The sequence below is a fragment of the Pelmatolapia mariae genome, linkage group LG4 (assembly GCF_036321145.2).
Source record: "Pelmatolapia mariae isolate MD_Pm_ZW linkage group LG4, Pm_UMD_F_2, whole genome shotgun sequence".
In the NCBI taxonomy this organism is placed as follows: Eukaryota; Metazoa; Chordata; class Actinopteri; order Cichliformes; family Cichlidae; genus Pelmatolapia; species Pelmatolapia mariae.
The window spans coordinates 16,313,598-16,333,064 of record NC_086230.1 but is presented as its reverse complement, the minus strand read 5'-3'; the positions used below and the strand labels follow the sequence as shown (position 1 = coordinate 16,333,064).

At 42.0% G+C, this 19,467-nt stretch overlaps 1 gene segment (V, D, J or C); it reads right to left on the bottom strand.

Annotated features, from left to right (window-relative positions):
* Positions 1-11,781: 11,781 nt before the first annotated feature.
* Positions 11,782-12,240, bottom strand: LOC135932928 (immunoglobulin heavy variable 3-30-3-like). The segment is given in 2 exon segments: positions 11,782-12,095; positions 12,195-12,240. Coding segments are annotated over 2 exon segments (360 nt in total).
* Positions 12,241-19,467: the final 7,227 nt, after the last annotated feature.

Sequence of the window (19,467 nt, the reverse complement as noted above, 5' to 3'; positions counted from 1 at the left end):
GTGGAGCCGATTGACCAGCTGTACAAAATCTAGCATAACATAAGTTTTTTAAAAATATGACTAAAGTTATTCTCACATATAATGGCAGACATTGTTGGTACAACAGTTTTGTTGTCATAATCACTAACAGAAATAACCATAGGAGACCTTAGACTAGACTAGAGTTCAGGGTATAATATAATTATGTAAAAATTATCATAGGATTAGTAGTAATGATAGTAGTAATGAAACTTCCCAATGATTTTGGGAAGTTTCTTTGGTGATGGAAAACTGGCCTTGGAGACTTTGGGCAAATATTGTGCCGGTCCCATCATCAATGCGTCCGATCCATTCTAGTCCTTTCCCAGGTTTTTGACGAATCCAGTGCAACCAAGCCAGATCCATTCCTTGAACTCTACAAGACAGAGTGACTGATTGTCCTGGTCTGCTGACCACTGGCTCTGACGAGGTGAGAGACTGACAGCGAGCAGCTGAAAGAGATAGAGAGTTTATATGATGGGAAGGAGCTGAGATCCAAATATTCTCTTCCGATCTTGTCTCTTCCTAACAGACTTCACTCACCTGAAATGAGAGTCAAAAGGAGCAGACTCTGTACAATGGCCATGGTCATAACCTGGTGGGGACTTCAACTGTAAATGCTGATACGAATGATAGATTTTTATGCTGTGTAGGCAGAGTGGGTGGGGATTTAGGTCAGTTTGAATTTTCCTGTTTGTGTATGTGAGATGCAGTTAAAGAAAGAGACACAAAACAAGTTAACATTTTGTTGCAACTCTACATATAAATACACATGCAAAATATATAATTTTGCGTTGTTACATTGTGAGTTTTTTTTTGTGTGTTTAATCATTTTTTATGTGTGGCTTAGTTAGTTATTTGGAATGTTTTGTCAGCTTTTTGATATAGTGTAAGCTGTACTATCACATCAATAAAATGTCACAGACAAGGAGATCAACCATCAAATGATGCTCTCTCATTGGTGTATCAATTTTTTTACCAAAAGGTTTCAGGCACCAGAATAAACTGCAACTGCACGGTCACTGTTGAACTACCTGTTGAAAACCTTTTTGTTGTTTCTTTGTATACTGACAGAGGTGAGAAACTTGTCATTATGTGCCCTCTAGTGTTCATTGTTTTTCAGTACATACCCCTCCCCAGTGCCCTTCCAGTGTCTTATTTTTGCTATTTGTACCCAGACAGTTATTCCAGTGGCGGGCATATCCTTTATTAACAGTGGAGGTTGTAGGTGTTAAGTAATTATTAGAGTTAATATGTCGAGTTCTTACGTTCATACAACAGGCTCATACAAACTCACAATTCCATAAAAGCTTAAAATACTGAAATTTGCACATCTATTGAAAGTCCAAACAGCAAGAATGAACCAAAATACCAGAATTAACAGCAGCTTCTGGTCTTCTGCTTGTTTATGATGAGAATTACTTGATATGGTGAGATTCTGAATTAAAACCACTAATTGTTTCTCTACCTGTTTTTTTTTATGCATAACATATCTTTATTTAACCTATTCTTGTTTTTGCTGACTTCTGTAAATAAAACAACTCATTTACTGTATGTTCTGTTTTGTGTGTTTGTTTCATACTGCATCAGCCCCAAAATCTACATCCTAGTTATAAAAGCAAACCTATATAGTGAATGTGGTTTAATATAAGAGTGCTAGTTGTTAAGCTGTACTGATAGTTTGAATCATTTTGGTATTGAATAGTACACTAAAGAATCACCTGTGTATTTGGGTGAGACAGATAGATTTATGATACATTGTGACTTCTCTGTGGGAGATGAAGTAGAAACACATTTGTTTCTACTTCATCAGTGTTTGTATTCATATTTACATCATCCATGTCTTTTTGCATGTCTCTTGGTGGCTTGGACTACTGTATCCCTAACATGTAAACAATTATAAGACACGGTTTCAGTTCAATTCAGTTCAATTTTATTAATCTAGTTACTAATCTAGTGGCATCCTCTAGGCCTTTTAACCACTGGTTCATACTCTTTTATAGTCTGATTATCAGCATATGTTAGGTACAAAAATAAAAGAGAGTGATCATTTTCTAACATAATAGGAGTAATTAAAAGTGAACAATCTTCACCTGCCAAGAACACAGTTAAAAGCAGCAGTCCTGCCCAGTAGTCCATACTGTTAAACTGTGAGTCCACTGCTCTCTGTCATCGTCTCTGCTGACAGATAAGCAGATGTTACCAGCACCAGACCTAGGGGAATCTGGACCGGCAGCAAGCGGCACACAGGCTAGAGAGCACTGCGTAGCCAAATATGAGCAAACTGTGGATTAATAGAGAGGACACCGAAGTTAGCGTCTTGCTCAGGCCGGAGCTCATTTATTTCTCCACATATACACAATACAAATCACACTAGACCATGCATTCTTCCCATAAAATAACAGAGTTCATAAACAAAAATAAAGTTACAAAAAGCATCCTCTCAAAAGCAAAATAAATACAAACTAATTCAGAATGACTTTACGTACAACTTAAACAAAACACGGCTAAAGCATAACAACATACCAAAATAACCCATCTCACATTCACACAACCTTTCCCCACATTCGCGCCAGATACGCTATTACTTTTGAACATGGCGTCCCCTGAACGCAACACAACATGGCGGCAGACTACTGCAAACGTTGTTTCACCAACGAAAAGCTTTCCCCTTAATACATGTACTCAGTACTGCTTGGATAACACTAAAACAAACACTACAACACATTTTCTGAAGTCGCAGGTTGCCACCGTCATAGCATATACTTATAGTGCTATGTAGCATTATGCCGATGATACACTAATACTCATTACAACAAAATACCACAAAACAGCATCATCACAATCACCTCAAAATATAGCCGAACAGTTGTTACTCAACTTACATGACATTCAGAACCAGTTCGGTAACATAAAAGTTTGTTTGTCAGTACCTGTGGATTAATAGAGAGGACACCGAAGCTAGCGTCTTGCTCAGGCCGGAGCTCATTTATTTCTGAGCTGCGCATGCGCAGAGCCTATAGCTAGAGTCTCTCTGGTAGTTCCACAGCAGTGCAAGACCACCATCTACTGGCATAGTGAAATATAACCATGGTCTGGCAACACATAATGTCAAAATAAGTCACAATAATAAACAAAAAATAAGGGGGTAATTAGTTTTCTTACAAAAATAAACATGTAGCTTTTTCAACCTGCTACACAGACATTAACCCCTCCTCACTGGAACGACTCAATTGCAATTAATTTGGGCATCATTTGGTCAACATGTGTTAAATTTAGACATACTTAAACCACATTAAGTATGTCTCTAATATAACTCAAGGTGCTTTTAATGCACTCAATTAATATTTTACCTTTTAAACATTGTTTTAGCATTTTGTAGTTTATATCATTTGAAACATTTCCATATTTCATATATCATTTACTTTGAAGTTCAAGTCTTTTTGTTTTTTTCAATTTCTCAAGTTTGCAACAAATTTTAGAAAGTTTGTGGAGGAGATATCCTTATAAATAAAGATTAAAATGAGGGTGATTCTGGTCTAATTTCAATATATTGAAATTAGATTTAAAAAGAAAAATGTTCTTTATCATGGGGACAAATAATAATATATCCAATGAGATTTTCACTAAGATGGAAGACAGTATTGTACTGGATCTACCCTGGACTGACTGTGGGTAACAGATACTACATTAAAACCAGATGTTTTATCGATGACTCTGTTATGACCTGACATTCAACACACCTTGGAACAATGGCAGCAACCATGTATGATAAATATTGTCAACCTGCAGATAGGGATTTTACATCAGTAGTAATGTGCTTATTTATGAGTCTGAGATGCAGCTTGAGAGGGACAAAACCTGTGTTTTACAAAATACTAATTGTTAATAACTGGGTGTAAAAACAAATGGTCTCACACACAGCTGTGTGTTAAACATAATCAAATATATATACTTGGGAGTTGTGTGTTAGGGAAGAAGTGAGCAATGAGTGTTAACTCATGTCATTTTTTTTCATGTCATTGTTGATATTCAAGTTTACACCATGTATGTCTTGCAGGTGTTTGAGTATTTGTGCAGGTCTCTTGCTGTTTTGGATCACTGTGTCGCTAACACGCACACAGTAATAAACAGCTGTGTCCTCCGTCTGCAGATTCTGTCCTGTTATTGTTGCTGTTCTGGCTGAAGTGTCTCTGCTGTAGCTGAACTTGTTCTTTAAAGCATTGTTTTGGCGAAGACCACTAGTACCCCACTGATGAGAAATCCAGTCCATTGCTTTTCCTTCACGTTTTCTGATCCAACCTGTTCCATAGGTGTCATCAGTCATAGAATAACCAGAAACCTGACAGGTGATGGTCAAAGACTGTCCAGGTTGCACAGACCTTGATTCTGGCTGGATGACATCAATACTGTACACACCTGTGGAAACAGAAATCAACATTATCTCAACCATTCATCCGACAGTTAAGTATTTCTAATATATTTATATGAGTGAATTCACTAAAAGCTCCTCACATGATCCAGCAGCCAGCAGCAGTATCAGAGCTAACATGACTGATGTTGAAGAGGAAATCTTTGGAGCTGATCTGTCTTCTGACTGACAGGCAGACATATCACTCCCTTTTAAGTAACTATTATTTGCATATTCTTGAATTTATTATGTTTTGATCCATTTACGGTATCAGCAGTAAATAGACAATTTGTTTTAAATGTAGGCAAGGCAAGTTTATTGATATAGCACAATTCAACAACAAGGTGATTCAAAGTGCTTTACAGGGACATTAAAAACAAAAACAAATAAAAAGCATGATTAGAATTGATTAAAAAAAACAGTAGATAAAATCAGAACAGTAGATAAAATCAGTAGTTAAAATTCAAGTTTAGAAATTTAAGCTTAAAAGTGTGGATTTGGTGTTTTATTCAAATGCAGCTGAGAACAGGTGACTCTTCAACATGGATTTAAATAAACTGAGTGTTTCAGCTGATCTGAGGCTCTCTGGGAGTTTGTTCCAGATATATGGAGCATAAAAGCTGAATGCAGCTTCTCCGTGTTTGGTTCTGACTCTGGGAACTGATAAAAATCCGGATCCAGATGACCTGAGGGATCTGGAAGGTTCATACTGGGTCAGGAGGTCACTGATATATTTTGGTCCTAAACCATTCAGAGCTTTATAGACTAGCATCAGAACTTTAAAGTCTATCCTCTGACGGACAGGCAGCCAGTGTAAAGACCTCAGAGCTGGACTGATGTGGTCCACTTTTTTGGTCTTAGTGAGGACTCTAGCAGCAGAGTTCTGAATGAGCTGTAGTTGTCTGACTGATTTTTTAGGTAGACCTGTAAAGATGCTGTTACAGTAATCAAGCTTGCTAAAGATGAATGCATGGACTAGTTTTTCCAGGTCCTGTTGAGACATCAGATCTTTTATCCTTGAAATATTCTTGAGGTGATAGTAAGCTGATTTTGTTATTGTCTTAATGTGTTTTCCTAAGTTTAGGTCTGCGTCCATCACTACACCCAAATTTCTCGCCTGGTTTGTGGTTTTTAGGTGTATAGATTGAAGTTCTCTGGTGACCTGTAATCGTTTTTCTTTGGCACCAAAGACTATTACTTCAGTTTTGTTTTTGTTTAGCTGGAGAAAATTGTGGCACAACCAGTCATTAATTTCCTCAATACATTTACCAAGAGCCTGTACAGGGCCTCGGTCTCCTGGTGACATTGTGATATATATTTGTGTGTCATCTGCATAGCTATGATAGTTTATTTTGTTGTTCTTTATAATCTGTGCCAGTGGGACCATGTAAATGTTGAACAGAAGGGGTCCCAAGATGGAACCTTGGGGAACTCCACATGTGATACTTGTCTGCTCAGATGTGAAGTTACCTATTGATACAAAGTATTTCCTGTTTTCTAAGTATGTTTTGAACCAGTTTAGTACAGTTCCTGAAAGACCTGCCCAATTCTCCAGTCGTTTGAGTAATATGTTGTGGTCAACAGTATCAAATGCTGCACTGAGATCCAGTAAAACTAAGACTGACATTTTTCCACTGTCTGTATTCAGACATATGTCATTAAATACTTTGGTCAGAGCAGTTTCAGTGCTGTGGTTTTGTCTAAAACCTGACTGGAAGGCATCATAGCAGTTATTCTGTTTTAAGAAGTAATTGAGCTGTTGAGAAACTGCTTTTTCAATGATCTTACTTAAAAATGGGAGATTTGAGATCGGCCTGTAGTTATTCATTTGTGTCTTGTCAAGATTGTCCTTTTTCAGTATAGGTTTAATTACAGCAGTTTTTAGTGATTCTGGAAAAACACCTGATATTAAAGAAAAGTTGACGATCTGTAACAGGTCTGACTCCAAAGTCTTTGAGACCTTTTTGAAAAAACTTGTTGGCAGGACATCTAAACAGCAAGAGGAGGAGTTCAGTTGACCTAAGATGTCCTCCAGGTCCTTGCTGTTAATAGGGTGAAACTGTTTTATGGTGTTTAAACTGTTTTTCAGTGGACACAGTACATATCCTGAATCTGCTGTTGATGTACCAATTGCTTGTCTAATCTTTTGGATTTTTTCTGTGAAGAATTTGGCAAAGTCATTGTAATGTAATGTATTGTTACAATTCTATTTTCAGTATTAAGTAAATCAACAGTTGAGTTGAGTAAATCTGTTATGTCTAGAATACACAGTCCCAGACGGGCTTTTTATATTTTTATATTGTTTATATTTTTGTAGCATACTGCACTTTCTAAAGTGTTTTTTCATGGTTATTCACAATCGCTTTATCACATAGCCAACATAATTGTGATGTCACTGCTGAGCTACCTGTTAAGAAAAAATGTGTTTTTTTTATAGGGAAGGAGGTGAAAGAGGCTTGCCATTGCATGCTCTTTAATGTGTTCAACACAACTGTTCAACACACATTCTCCTTCCAAAGTGTTAGCCCTAAAATTTTGTACATGTAGTTTTTTCTGCTACCACACAGTGATCTTAGTGAGGAGTTGTCTTTTGTGAAGCTTGCCTCATGTGTGATGTTAGTAGAGTGAGCTTTTTCATGTTTTAGTGCGTATTATTGTTGGTAACATTGATCACAAATCAATGATCAAAAAGAACCAATGAATAAAAGGTTTTGCTTCCTCTCTTCCTCTTAGCAAAAAGATTCCCAAGATACAGATAATTTGTGCATTTGTGACAGTGACAATTTGCAGAATGGGTGGGAATTCAGAAGGTTGTGCACTGGCACTGATGAAGAAGAGTACAGGACAGGATGAGCTGTGTGTTTGTCTCATACCCCAGCGGTCCCCAACCTTTTTTGCGCCATGGTTAGTGTAAAACAATATATTCACGGACCAGCCTTTAAGTTGTCGCTAATGAATACAACAAAATAAAATGATACGACCAAGACAAAAATTGTGGTATTGTCACGGTCTGTGTGGCAGACCGTGGGGGGTGTGAGGAATGAGGACCCAGTCGCGGTGCTCTGTGTGTAAACAGTGCGTTTATTTACAGTGGTAAGGAAAACAATTGTTAATCTTCTGTGCACTCCCGACTCCCGTGACGTGTCCTTCTCCCAGTGTCAGTGTCCCCGCTCCTTGGTGTCTGAGCACCCCGTGCTCGCTCGTCCTCTTGTCTCCCTGCTTCTCCTGGGGATATGACAAACAGACAGCCATAAGACACACACACAATGCGGGAGGACAATCTGACTGACTGGCCGGGAGACTAACGTCAAGTCACGCAATGATCCCGCGTCGGAGAGAGCTCCACCACACTCTCAAGTAGCTCCTCCAACGAGGCCTGATCAGCTGCAGGTGTGACATGGTCTTCAGGTGTGGCCAATCACCTGCCAGGGCCACACCCACATACACACACACACACATATGCAGGGAGAACGAGGGACAGCAATACAAAATACATACATTATAATATAAGTCCAAAACTGCTCAGGGTCCCTGGGTCACTCAGACCCAGGACCCTGACAGTACCCCCCCTCTAAGGGTCGGCACCCGACGACCCAAAACAAAAACAGAAAACAAATCACAGAACAACCAACCCAGGGCGGGTGGTGGGGGGTCCAGGACGGAGGGCCAGAACCAAAACAAGCAAAAAACAAATCAAGCCCTCCCAGGTCACAGTCCCAAAGTCAGACCGCGCATCCCGCAGCGGTGCAAAAAACAAAAGAAAAACGCCACAAAACAGTCTCAGGCGGCCCATCAGTACAACAAAAGAGTTCAGGAGGCCTACCTCGAGTCCAATGGCGGCAACGTTGCAGCTCCGGCGGACGGCCATGGGTCCGGCAGCAGCAGCAAAACGGTTCTGGGGGCCTGCCACTGATCCAGTGGCGGCGGATCTGCAGCTCCGGTGGCCTGCCACAGGTCCGGTAGCAGCGGCAAAACGGTTCTGGCAGCTTGCCCCGGGTCCAGTGACGGCGGCGGCGCTGCTGCCGCTCCTCCGGCGGCTTGCCCCGGGTCCAGTGACGGCGGCGGCGCTGCTCCGATGAGCAACAGCGAGGGGTGGCCCGTAGCCTATGAAGCGCTGGTCGCTGACGTGGACGCGCTGGACGTCGATGGCGTAGAGGGCGCGCTAGACGTGGGCGGCGTAGAGGGCGCGCTAGACGTGGGCGGCGTAGAGGGCGCGCTAGACGTGGGCGGCGTAGAGGGCGCGCTAGACGTGGAGGTCCCTCCGGCACACTGACCTCCAGTCCCGGTTGAGCGGATCCCTCCGGACCTCGCAGGGTATGTTTCAGACATACCCTGAGCTCCTCCCGCTCGCCGATCTCCCACTCGCCGAGCTGCTCATGCTCCGGCTCCTCTTGCTCCTTCCGCTCGCCGAGCTCCTCAGCTAGCGGTGCTGGCTCCTCCGGCCCGCTGAGCTCCAGCTCGGGCTCGCTGAGCTCCTCCGGCAGCGGCGCTGGCTTCTCCGGCACGCTGAGCTCCTCCGGCAGCGGCGCTGGCTTCTCCGGCACGCTGAGCTCCTCCGGCAGCGGCGCTGGCTTCTCCGGCACGCTGAGCTCCTCCGGCAGCGGCGCTGGCTTCTCCGGCACGCTGAGCTCCTCCGGCAGCGGCGCTGGCTTCTCCGGCACGCTGAGCTCCTCCGGCAGCGGCGCTGGCTTCTCCGGCACGCTGAGCTCCTCCGGCAGCGGCGCTGGCTCCTCCGGCACGCTGAGCTCCTCCGGCAGCGGCGCTGGCTCCTCCGGCACGCTGAGCTCCTCCGGCAGCGGCGCTGGCTCCTCCGGCACGCTGAGCTCCTCCGGCAGCGGCGCTGGCTCCTCCGGCACGCTGAGCTCCTCCGGCAGCGGCGCTGGCTCCTCCCGCTCGCTGAGCTCCTCCGGCAGCGGCGCTGGCGTCTCCCGCTCGCTGAGCACCTGCTCCTGCTCCTCAGCTGGCGGCTCGCAGAGCTGCTCCCCAGCTGATGGCGCGAGCTCCGGCTCCTGCTCCTGCTCGCCGAGCTCCTGCAGCGGCTCGCTGAGCTCCTCTGCTGGCAGCGGCGCGGGCTCCTTCGGCTCGCTGGGCTCCTTCGGCTCGCTGAGCTGCTCCGGCTCGCTGAGCTGCTCCGGCTCGCTGAGCTGCTCCGGCTCGCTGAGCTGCTCCGGCTCGCTGAGCTCCGGCTCGGGCGGCTCCGGCTCGCTGAGCTGCTCCGGCTCGCTGAGCTCCTGCTCGGGCGGCTCCGGCTCGCAGGGCTCCGCAGCCAGCGGCGCGGGCTTCTCCCGCTCTCTGAGTTCCTGCTCCGGCTCGCTGAGCTCCTGCTCGGGCGGCTCCGGCTCGCAGGGCTCCGCAGCCAGCGGCGCGGGCTTCTCCCGCTCTCTGAGTTCCTGCTCCGGCATGCTGAGCTCCTGCTCGGGCAGCGCAGGTCCGGGTGGCGACGCAGCAGCCGGTGAAGAAGATGGCGGTGTAGTGGCTGCAGGCAGATGAGACGACGGCGGTGCTACAGCTGCAGATGGTGAAGCAGCGAGTGGTGTGGAGACCTCTGACTGAGGTGATGTCACTTGCGCTGTCGGATGGCTTACGGCAGCGTCATCGTCCACTGCAGACACACAAATAGATGGTGAGGGAAATGAAAAAGTGTCCGTATTACTCACCACAGCCGGCTCTTGAGATGTCCGGGAAGTAGGCTGCGGTGAGGAACGCCGGCGGCGCGAACGTCGTTTCCGGGTAGACGTCGGGGCCGGCGTGTCAGGCTGTGCATCCACCAGCTGACCGGGCTGGTGAGCAGCCTGAGTAGGAGAGTGGAGGTGGAGGGTTGAAAGCAGGAAGTCCAGGACAACTGAATTAAGGGAGTCCACCAGCCAGGGGAATCTAACAAGCGTCTCCTGCAGCCGCTTCTCCACGGCGCGACGCAACCCCTCCTTCTCCCACCATAACTCACAGAGTCTGTAAACTTTGTCCGATACCTCCCTCCTGAGCCTCTCCTCAGAGACCGCTGGGTCCATGTCTGGCGGGATCATTCTGTCACGGTCTGTGTGGCAGACCGTGGGGGGTGTGAGGAATGAGGACCCAGTCGCGGTGCTCTGTGTGTAAACAGTGCGTTTATTTACAGTGGTAAGGAAAACAATTGTTAATCTTCTGTGCACTCCCGACTCCCGTGACGTGTCCTTCTCCCAGTGTCAGTGTCCCCGCTCCTTGGTGTCTGAGCACCCCGTGCTCGCTCGTCCTCTTGTCTCCCTGCTTCTCCTGGGGATATGACAAACAGACAGCCATAAGACACACACACAATGCGGGAGGACAATCTGACTGACTGGCCGGGAGACTAACGTCAAGTCACGCAATGATCCCGCGTCGGAGAGAGCTCCACCACACTCTCAAGTAGCTCCTCCAACGAGGCCTGATCAGCTGCAGGTGTGACATGGTCTTCAGGTGTGGCCAATCACCTGCCAGGGCCACACCCACATACACACACACACACATATGCAGGGAGAACGAGGGACAGCAATACAAAATACATACATTATAATATAAGTCCAAAACTGCTCAGGGTCCCTGGGTCACTCAGACCCAGGACCCTGACAGGTATTTTGTAAATATAATAATTGTGAATTCACTGTGTAACTATGTAACTTTATTAGCAGTGTCCTCCTGAAATGCCCCAACAACACTGAGAGTAACGTCCTTCACTCTGCCTCTTAATGCTCTCTGGTCAGCTGTGGTAACATTTAAATATTTCTTTCAAAATAAGACACACAACTACAGCACGGGAAAAGACTCAGGGAAACCGAGTTAACGATACAAACCCTGAAAACCCTAAATTTCACACCCGAGCCTCAACTCTTGTGGCCCGGAACCAAACGATTCATGGACTGGTACTGGTCTGTGGCCCGGGGTTTGGGGACTTCTGTCATACCCTATCAGTCCTCACACTCACATCCTAAAATGATACACAAGATGAAGACATTTTGCACATTTGTATGGGTGCAGCTTGCAGTCTGGTTGGAGGTTAAGGAGGATGTGACTTGGCATTAGAAGAAGGAGAATACTGGACAGTATGAATTAATGACACAATGACAGTAAGTGAAAGAGTGATCAAAGGTAAAGAATGAGCATGAGAATCAGGGTTTCTCCTTGGTTTTTTCTTTTCTTTTCTCATAGACAAAATAGCCAAAATAGCCTAATACTAAAAGTAGAATTCTAAAAGTTGAGGTTGTTTCTGTTTCTGGCAGTGATTTTAACAACAAAATCATACAAGCATTGTCTGTGAGGTATGAGAGAACAATCTTTGGTTGTATTTTTAACAAACATACATTATGGTGGATTTTGTACAGCCATTCAACCAGCTCCAGTCACTGTGCTCGTCGAGCACAATAATAAACAGCAGTGTCTTCAGTCTTCAGGCTGTTCATCTGCAGATACAGCTGCTCTTTGCTGTTGTCTCTGGAGATGGTAAACCTGCCCTGAACTGACTGAGAATAAAAGATTCTATCACTGTCATCTTCGATGAATGCAATCCACTCCAGTCCTTTTCCAGGAGCCTGTCTGATCCAGGCCATCCAGCTGCTGCTAAAATCAATGTTGGAGCCTGTACAGGTCAGCCTGTGGGATTCTGCTGGCCTTTTAACCACTGATTCAGACTGTGTTATAGTCTGACTATCAACACCTGTCGGATTAAAAAAAGAACAAAGATAAGTGGTCATTTACTGTAACATAGTAAGACCAAACAACAAAATATTTATATCTGTAAGTGAAAAATCTTCACCTGCCAAGAACACAGTTAAAAGCAGCAGTCCTGCCCTGAAGTCCATACTGTTAAACTGTGAGTCCACTGCTCTCTGTCATCCTTTCTGCTGTCAGATAAGTACACATGAAAGACATTGCTGTTTTGCATTAACTCCTCCTCACTGGAAGAACTCAGTTAGAATTTTTCATTTTCTCATCATGTTTAGAGTCCACACAAATTTAAATCACACTATAAAGCTTGATTTCTGCCAGAAATTAATTAAATACAAATTTTAGTCAGTTTTACATTTTGTACCTCATATCATATCAAGTTCAAGAAAAATGTTTTTTTAAAATCAATTTAAATTTTAAATGTGTTTTTATGCCTTAAGAAGAAATATTCTTAGAAATGAATATTAAAATAGAAGAGTTATTAGTCATTACCAAGACAACAAAATTAGACTGTAGGTGCAAGACAGAAAAAATAAAATGCTGTTTATTATACTTAAAATAGTAGTAGTACTGCTTGTGAGATTTTGACTCCTTTATCACTTTATTCACTGCATAATTTGCTAATAATGAAGACTTAATTCTTCTGGTACAAACAATAAGGGAAGCTGTTACATACTTTACTGAAATAACATAAAGAAACTAAAAGTAGCATGCATGCAATGGCTGAATGCACAGAGGATGCAAGAGTAATGTTACGTTTGGCAGTTTCACCCCAGTTCTTTTTATTCCTCAAGTCATCAGAGAAGACCGTAACTCAGTAGTTACATCACAAAACCTTTATTCATTCACAATCACTTGTGCATCTTCTAGAAGGGATATGTGCATGGCCCAGCAATTCCTCTGCAAAACCTCAGCGCTTTGTCTGTTTCACACAATTTTATAGACGCGACTCCCAGTGTAAACTCACATGGTGTGTCGTAAACCTAAAACACTGTGTTTGTGTATATATGTGCAAACTTGTGAGCGCATGTGTGTGTGTGTCTCTATACACGTGACTTCCTGCTGGTCATAAAAGAGGGCCATCTCCCCTCACCCAAGCTACACCAAACTCCTCTACAAAACATGGTTATCAGGTTACAAGCACTGAAATTGCCCAAGGGATACCTGGGTGGGGGTCACCCAGGTATACCTTGGGCAATTTCCACTAAGCTATAGCTTCTCTTTGTTTTACTTTCACAGCCCAAGGTGGGGAAGGATCTCCTAAAAGTCTACTCCTAACTGTATGACACTTTTAGGCCTTTATTACATTCAAGAACAAGGGTAACAAACTTCTTTTCTCTTTCCTATCTGTTCCATACAGTTCTAGCATCATCCAACTGTAGCTTCCTATCTCCTTTTATGACAGGCAGACCCCCAGTGTCAATAAATTCCTCTCCCTCTACACAATTACACACACACTCAGGCCTATAGCTAAACCAACCTAAAACACATAGGCAATTTCCTATTCCTCTGATCTACAGCTGGACCCTCTCATCAAAGCAAACTTGAGCACACTGTATTCTAATCATTGTTTTCTTGTACTCACAGTAAGCATGTGCGAAAAGCAAAAACTAATCCTTTAGCAGCCAAGAATACATGAAGGAGAGGAACCACCAGAGGCTCTGGCAGATCTGTTTTATTGTGCACCTGAGCCTGGCCTGCTCAGGTATGCTACATCTGAAAAAGGGTGTGCTCCACCCACTATTTACCTAAAAGAAAGGAAACAAAAAAACAAGGCAAGTCACCAGACCATCACTACAGAAAGATGTTATATTTAAACTTCAAAAAAGTCTCTCTTAAATTGAATTATAGTGGTTAAGATGGCTGGTATTAAAAGGTTAGGAGTTTTGTAGTGGTCAACTGTGAGATTATTATAATATCTTACGCCACCTTATACTTCTTATGAAAGAATTGTTGAATCATTATACGGCTATAGGCCACATTATGCCTTGGATTAAAGATTGTGAAATCATTACACTGTTTTATGATGCATTATACTGCTGAGTTAGAAGAAATGCTGTTTGTGTAGAATCATGGCCTTTTATTTTGTGATTACAAAGAGAACAGAACATACCGTAGAGGTTTTCTGCCCCATCTCATCAGGAGATAAAACAGGAAGCCAAGGCCGTCACTTAGACGCCGTAAGAGAGAAAGAATTTGAATGCTTAGTTTGGAGGGGGGCCGAAGAATTGGGATATTTAACACAACACAGCAACACCTGCTAGAGTTCAAACGCAAAACCCCCAAACCATAACAGAAAACACAAAAAACAAACAAAAATGCTGTTTTTTTGGTGATTTTAATCCCACATTGAACTAACCTGAGTGATATCTGGTGCCTTTTATAACATGGATTCAAACTCAGGCCTTTCTTGCTGTGATGATTTATATAACACATGTAAAACAAGAGCACTGTGCTTCCCACGAAGAACAAGAGCTATGCTAACACTTTTATTATGTTTTTTACTACACCATGCTGACTTCAGCCTGTTTTTATTATACTATTGTGTTGTCACTGCAATGTCAAAGGACGTGTGTTGAAAACATAAAAAGTCTGTTGTACAGCTCTCTTCATTCACTTTCATTTGAAAAATTATTTAATATAGTTTTTAAACATTTTTTTTCAGGTCAACTTTGAACTTGGTCCCTAACAATGAAGGTCAAGGTCAAATGCTCAGTCAGCCTAGGTACTCATGTGCCCCACACCCTAGTATATTCTCAAATTTGAAGATGATCCATAAAAAAATTTCTGGTATTATAAGGTTTTTACTGACTTTCACATTTGGTGTGACCTTGACCTTCACCAGACTAAATCAGCTCGAGCTGTGATTAGTATCTACTGTCACACAAAATTTAAGAATGATATCTTGAAATCTGTGGATGCAGGACTGCTAATAAAGCTAAAAACTGATAAATAAAGAATGTGAACCTATTACATATTGGGAGGAGAGCATGAAGGCTAATGAAAGTGCTGTAAATTAAACTATTTAGCCCCATGAAAAACGACAGTAAAATCTAAACACTAAAATAAAATGAAATTACTCAATCATAATTGTAAAATTATATTAGTTAAAAACTCGATCAAATGCAAAAGAGAATTAATGTGTTTTTTGATATGATGTGAAACAGCTAACACAAACTCAAAAGTGCGAGCCCATTTAAAATGAACTTTAGGCAACACACAGATGATTGTTCTGCACTAAAGTACAATAATCCAGGTAGGAAGTGATAGCAGCAAGAATAACTTTTTACAGTCCCTTTTCCAGGAGTTAGAACAAAAATCATGCCCAGATTTTGTCACTTATACCATAAACATCTTTGACTAAAAATGAGGAGACTGATCTTCATCCACAGCAGTTTGATTGGCACCTGGATGTCATCAGTGAAGCAGTGGAAAGAAATATTATGCTTTTTAGAGGCAACATATACAATAAAAAAAAATTGGGGCCAGAAACTCTACAAGTACAGGGTGCTGTTGTAGAGAAACTCCTATTGGTCAGATATGATTTGATTTATATCAGAATCATACTTTTCATTTCCGACTTCATGTTCTTGATGAGAGTGCGCAAAAATAATTTGTCTCACTGAGTCAAAAGTGTCTTTAAAAATGCGAGGCGGATCAATTGTGTGAATTTGTTATTCACGGGGAGCAAGAATAAGCAGCCAGACACATGACACCTGTGTGTTAAACATAATCAAATGTATTAATGTCCTCAGGAGCTCTCTATTAAGTGAACTGCTGAGAGTAAAGAAACTCCTGAGTATTTGTGCAGGTCTCTTGGTGTTTTGGGTCACCGTGTCACTAATGCGCACACAGTAATAAACAGAAGTGCAGTGAAGTGAGTGTGACATTGTTCATTTTTACATTTCAATAAATTTTGTTTTGCAGATGTCTGAGTATTCGCGCAGGTCTGTCAGTGGTTTGTTTCACTCTGCGGTATCGCACACAGTAATAAACAGCTGTGTCCTCTGTCTGCAGATTCTGTCCTGCTATTGTCACAGTTCTGGCAGAAGTGTCTCTGCTGTAGCTGAACTTGTCCTTTAAAGCATTATTTTGCTGAAGACCACTAGTACCCCACTGATAAAAAATCCAATCCATTGGTTTTCCTTCACGCTGTCTGATCCAACCTGTTGCATAGCTGTTATCAGTTAAAGAATAATCAGAGGTCTGACAGGTGATGGTCAAAGACTGTGCAGGCTGCACCATCGTTGAGTCTGGCTGGATGAGATCTATACTGTACACAACTGTGGAAACAGAAATCAACATTAAAACCATTATTTATCTAATTATTCTGCATTTCGAAATTCAATTGATTTTAATCCACTAAAAACTCCTATCATGATCCAGCAGCCAGCAGCAGTATCAGAGCTAACATGACTGCAGTGTAAACTGAAATGATGTGAGCTTGGCTATCTCTTACTGACACAAAAGTGATTTCAGACTTTCAAGACTAAAATGATCATATTTTGGGATATGTTTTTGCTGTCGTCAAATGCCAAAATGAGTCTGTAACGTTGGACCCAAGAAGCATACGCTGGAGCGAGTAAGGTGACAGCAGAACTTTTATTTAATATTGTGGTTTTTCTGGGACACAGACACTCCCGCTCTCTCTGCTGTCCCGTCCACTCTCCCGCTCCGACTGTCACTGCCAACATATAAAGAGACACAATCACTGTCAGATCCCAGCACACCTGTTCACCCCACCCCTGCGCCGCCCCGGGAGCTCACTGTATCACCCCTCCTCTGCAGCTGGCCAGAGACCACACCCACGCCACAGAGTCAAATTGGCTAAACTTTGAAAATTAATCGTGTGCACCTAAAAACAATTTCAAACCCTGCTTTTCCTCCGAGTGAAGTCTTTGTGTTCCCTCAAAGGGGACAAAACCACAGGAAGCTTCTAAAAAGGTGCTGTAACTCAAATCTGTACAAAAGCAGATAACCAGCGAAACAGATGAAAATGTTAAATATTTTCAAGAAACACAGAAGGATGATGACAGCTTATGATTCTGAACAGAGGTTAGAATTTCACAGTGACTGAAATTCTGAAGTACTTCAGTCACTGTATGACAAACAGAAAATAAAATGAGAATACTTAGTCTTCATCATCATCAATTATCATCTAAACATGACAGTGTTTTCATGAGCAGTTTTCATTCTAAATTCAATTCATATTTTCCTCAACAAATTATTTCATAGTTGTCCTGACACATGGAAGATATTGTACATCTGTTGGACCAGCTCCAGTCATTGTGAGTCCCGAGCACAATAATAAACAGCAGAATCTTCAGCCTTCAAACTGTTCATCTGCAGTGTTGGGGAGTAACGGAATACATGTACCGGTGTTACCTATTTAAAATACAAAATATGAGTAACTGTATTTGGTTACAGTTACCATTTAAAAAAGGTGATATTCAGAATACAATTACTTTCCAGAAGTAAATGGATTACATGGCCGTCTTTTCCCATTTCATATTTTTGGTAATTCCACACCGGTGGAAACACAAACAAAACACTCATTATGAGGCTCTAATGTCTGTCTCTCATCAGCAAAGTTGACCCAGACAACAAAGTAAAGCTAGTTTTCTGCTACGAGCCCGACACGGAACCCGACATATTAGCCAGAGGTCCCTTTACTAGGGTTCGGAGCCGCGGACCTGTTTATATACACGCGGAATAGTTTTCTATAGGAGATCAGTGCAAAAATTGCAGCCTTACCTAATGTCACTTATTTTATATCAAGATTTAAAAATCTAGTTGATATTGTTATGGAGAGTAACCTTCAGTAATACTAATAAATCACACAGCAATAGTACATTCATGTAGTTGTAAAAAGCATGATAAAATATTAAGTAATCCAAGGTATTCAGAACACGTTACTCTCATTGAGTAACGTAACGGAATACATTACAAAATACATTTTGGGTCATGTAATCTGTAATCTGTAGTGGAATACATTTTAAAAGTAACCTTCCCAACACTGTTCATCTGCAGATACAGCTGCTGCTGTCTGTTGTTGACTCTGGAGATAGTAAACCGGCCTTGGACTGAGGGAGAGTAGATTCTATCATTCCATGTTCTATGTAATTCATCACTTAAAGAAGTGATGAATTACATAGAACACGGTCTTTCTCCTTATTCCTGTTTACCATGTGTGGTTGTATCATGCTGAGTATTTGTGCAGGTTTGTGTTACTGTGGCCCGTACGCTCACACAGTAATAAACAGTTGTGTCCTCAGGCTGCAGATTCTGTCCTGTTATTGTCACTGTTCCAGCAGAAGTGTCTCTGCTGATGCTGAATTTGTTCTTTAAAGCATCCTTTTTATAAATGTTATCTCCCCACTGATGAAAAATCCAATCCACAGGTTTCCCTTCACACTTTCTTACCTACCCTGTTGCATAGTTGTTATCAGTTAAAGAATAACCAGAGACCTGACATGTGACAGTCAAAGACCGTCCAGGCTGCACAACCAATGAGTCTGGCTGGATGAAATCAATACTGAACACACCTGTGAAAACATAAATCATCATTATATCCATCATTTGTCTGTATTGTATAGTATTTATAATTTCTAATGTGTTTATTAGCATGAATTAATTGAAAGTTCCTCACAAGATCTAGCAGCCGCCAGCAGTGTTGAAATGATGTAAGCTCATTTGTCCTCGCACTGACACACAGGCACCACGTCCTTTATAATAGGTTAATTTAGCATATTTTTAAATAAATGTAAATACAATACTATAATTGTATTAACAATATATATATGTATATATATATATATATATATATATATATATATATATATATATATATATATATATATATATATATATATATATATATACATACATATATATATATATATACATATATATATATATATGTATATGTATAGAGAGAGAGAGAGAGAGAGATTTTGATGTGTTTGACTTTCTTTCTGGTTTGGAAACCATATCCATTCACTTGAAAGTGCAGGAAGACACTGCACATGTAATAATAAAATATAAAATAACTTTCTTTATTTGTTAAAATATAGATGCGCATTCACAAAATAGACTATAGAAAAAGAGGAGTCCTCTAATGTTATTCAGTCTTTTTCCTCATGCCATAACCAGAAAAGAGCCATCAATAAACCAGTTTTTTTTTTTGTTTCTTTGTTTGTATGCATACTGGACACACCTGTAAAAACAGAAGTCAGCACTATATTCACCATTCATCTGATTAATAGTGTTTCTAAGATGTTTGTTAGAGTGAATACAGCAAAGCACCACAAAATTGCAGAGCTACAGAGAACATGGTTGCTCTTTAAGCTGAAGAGATGTGA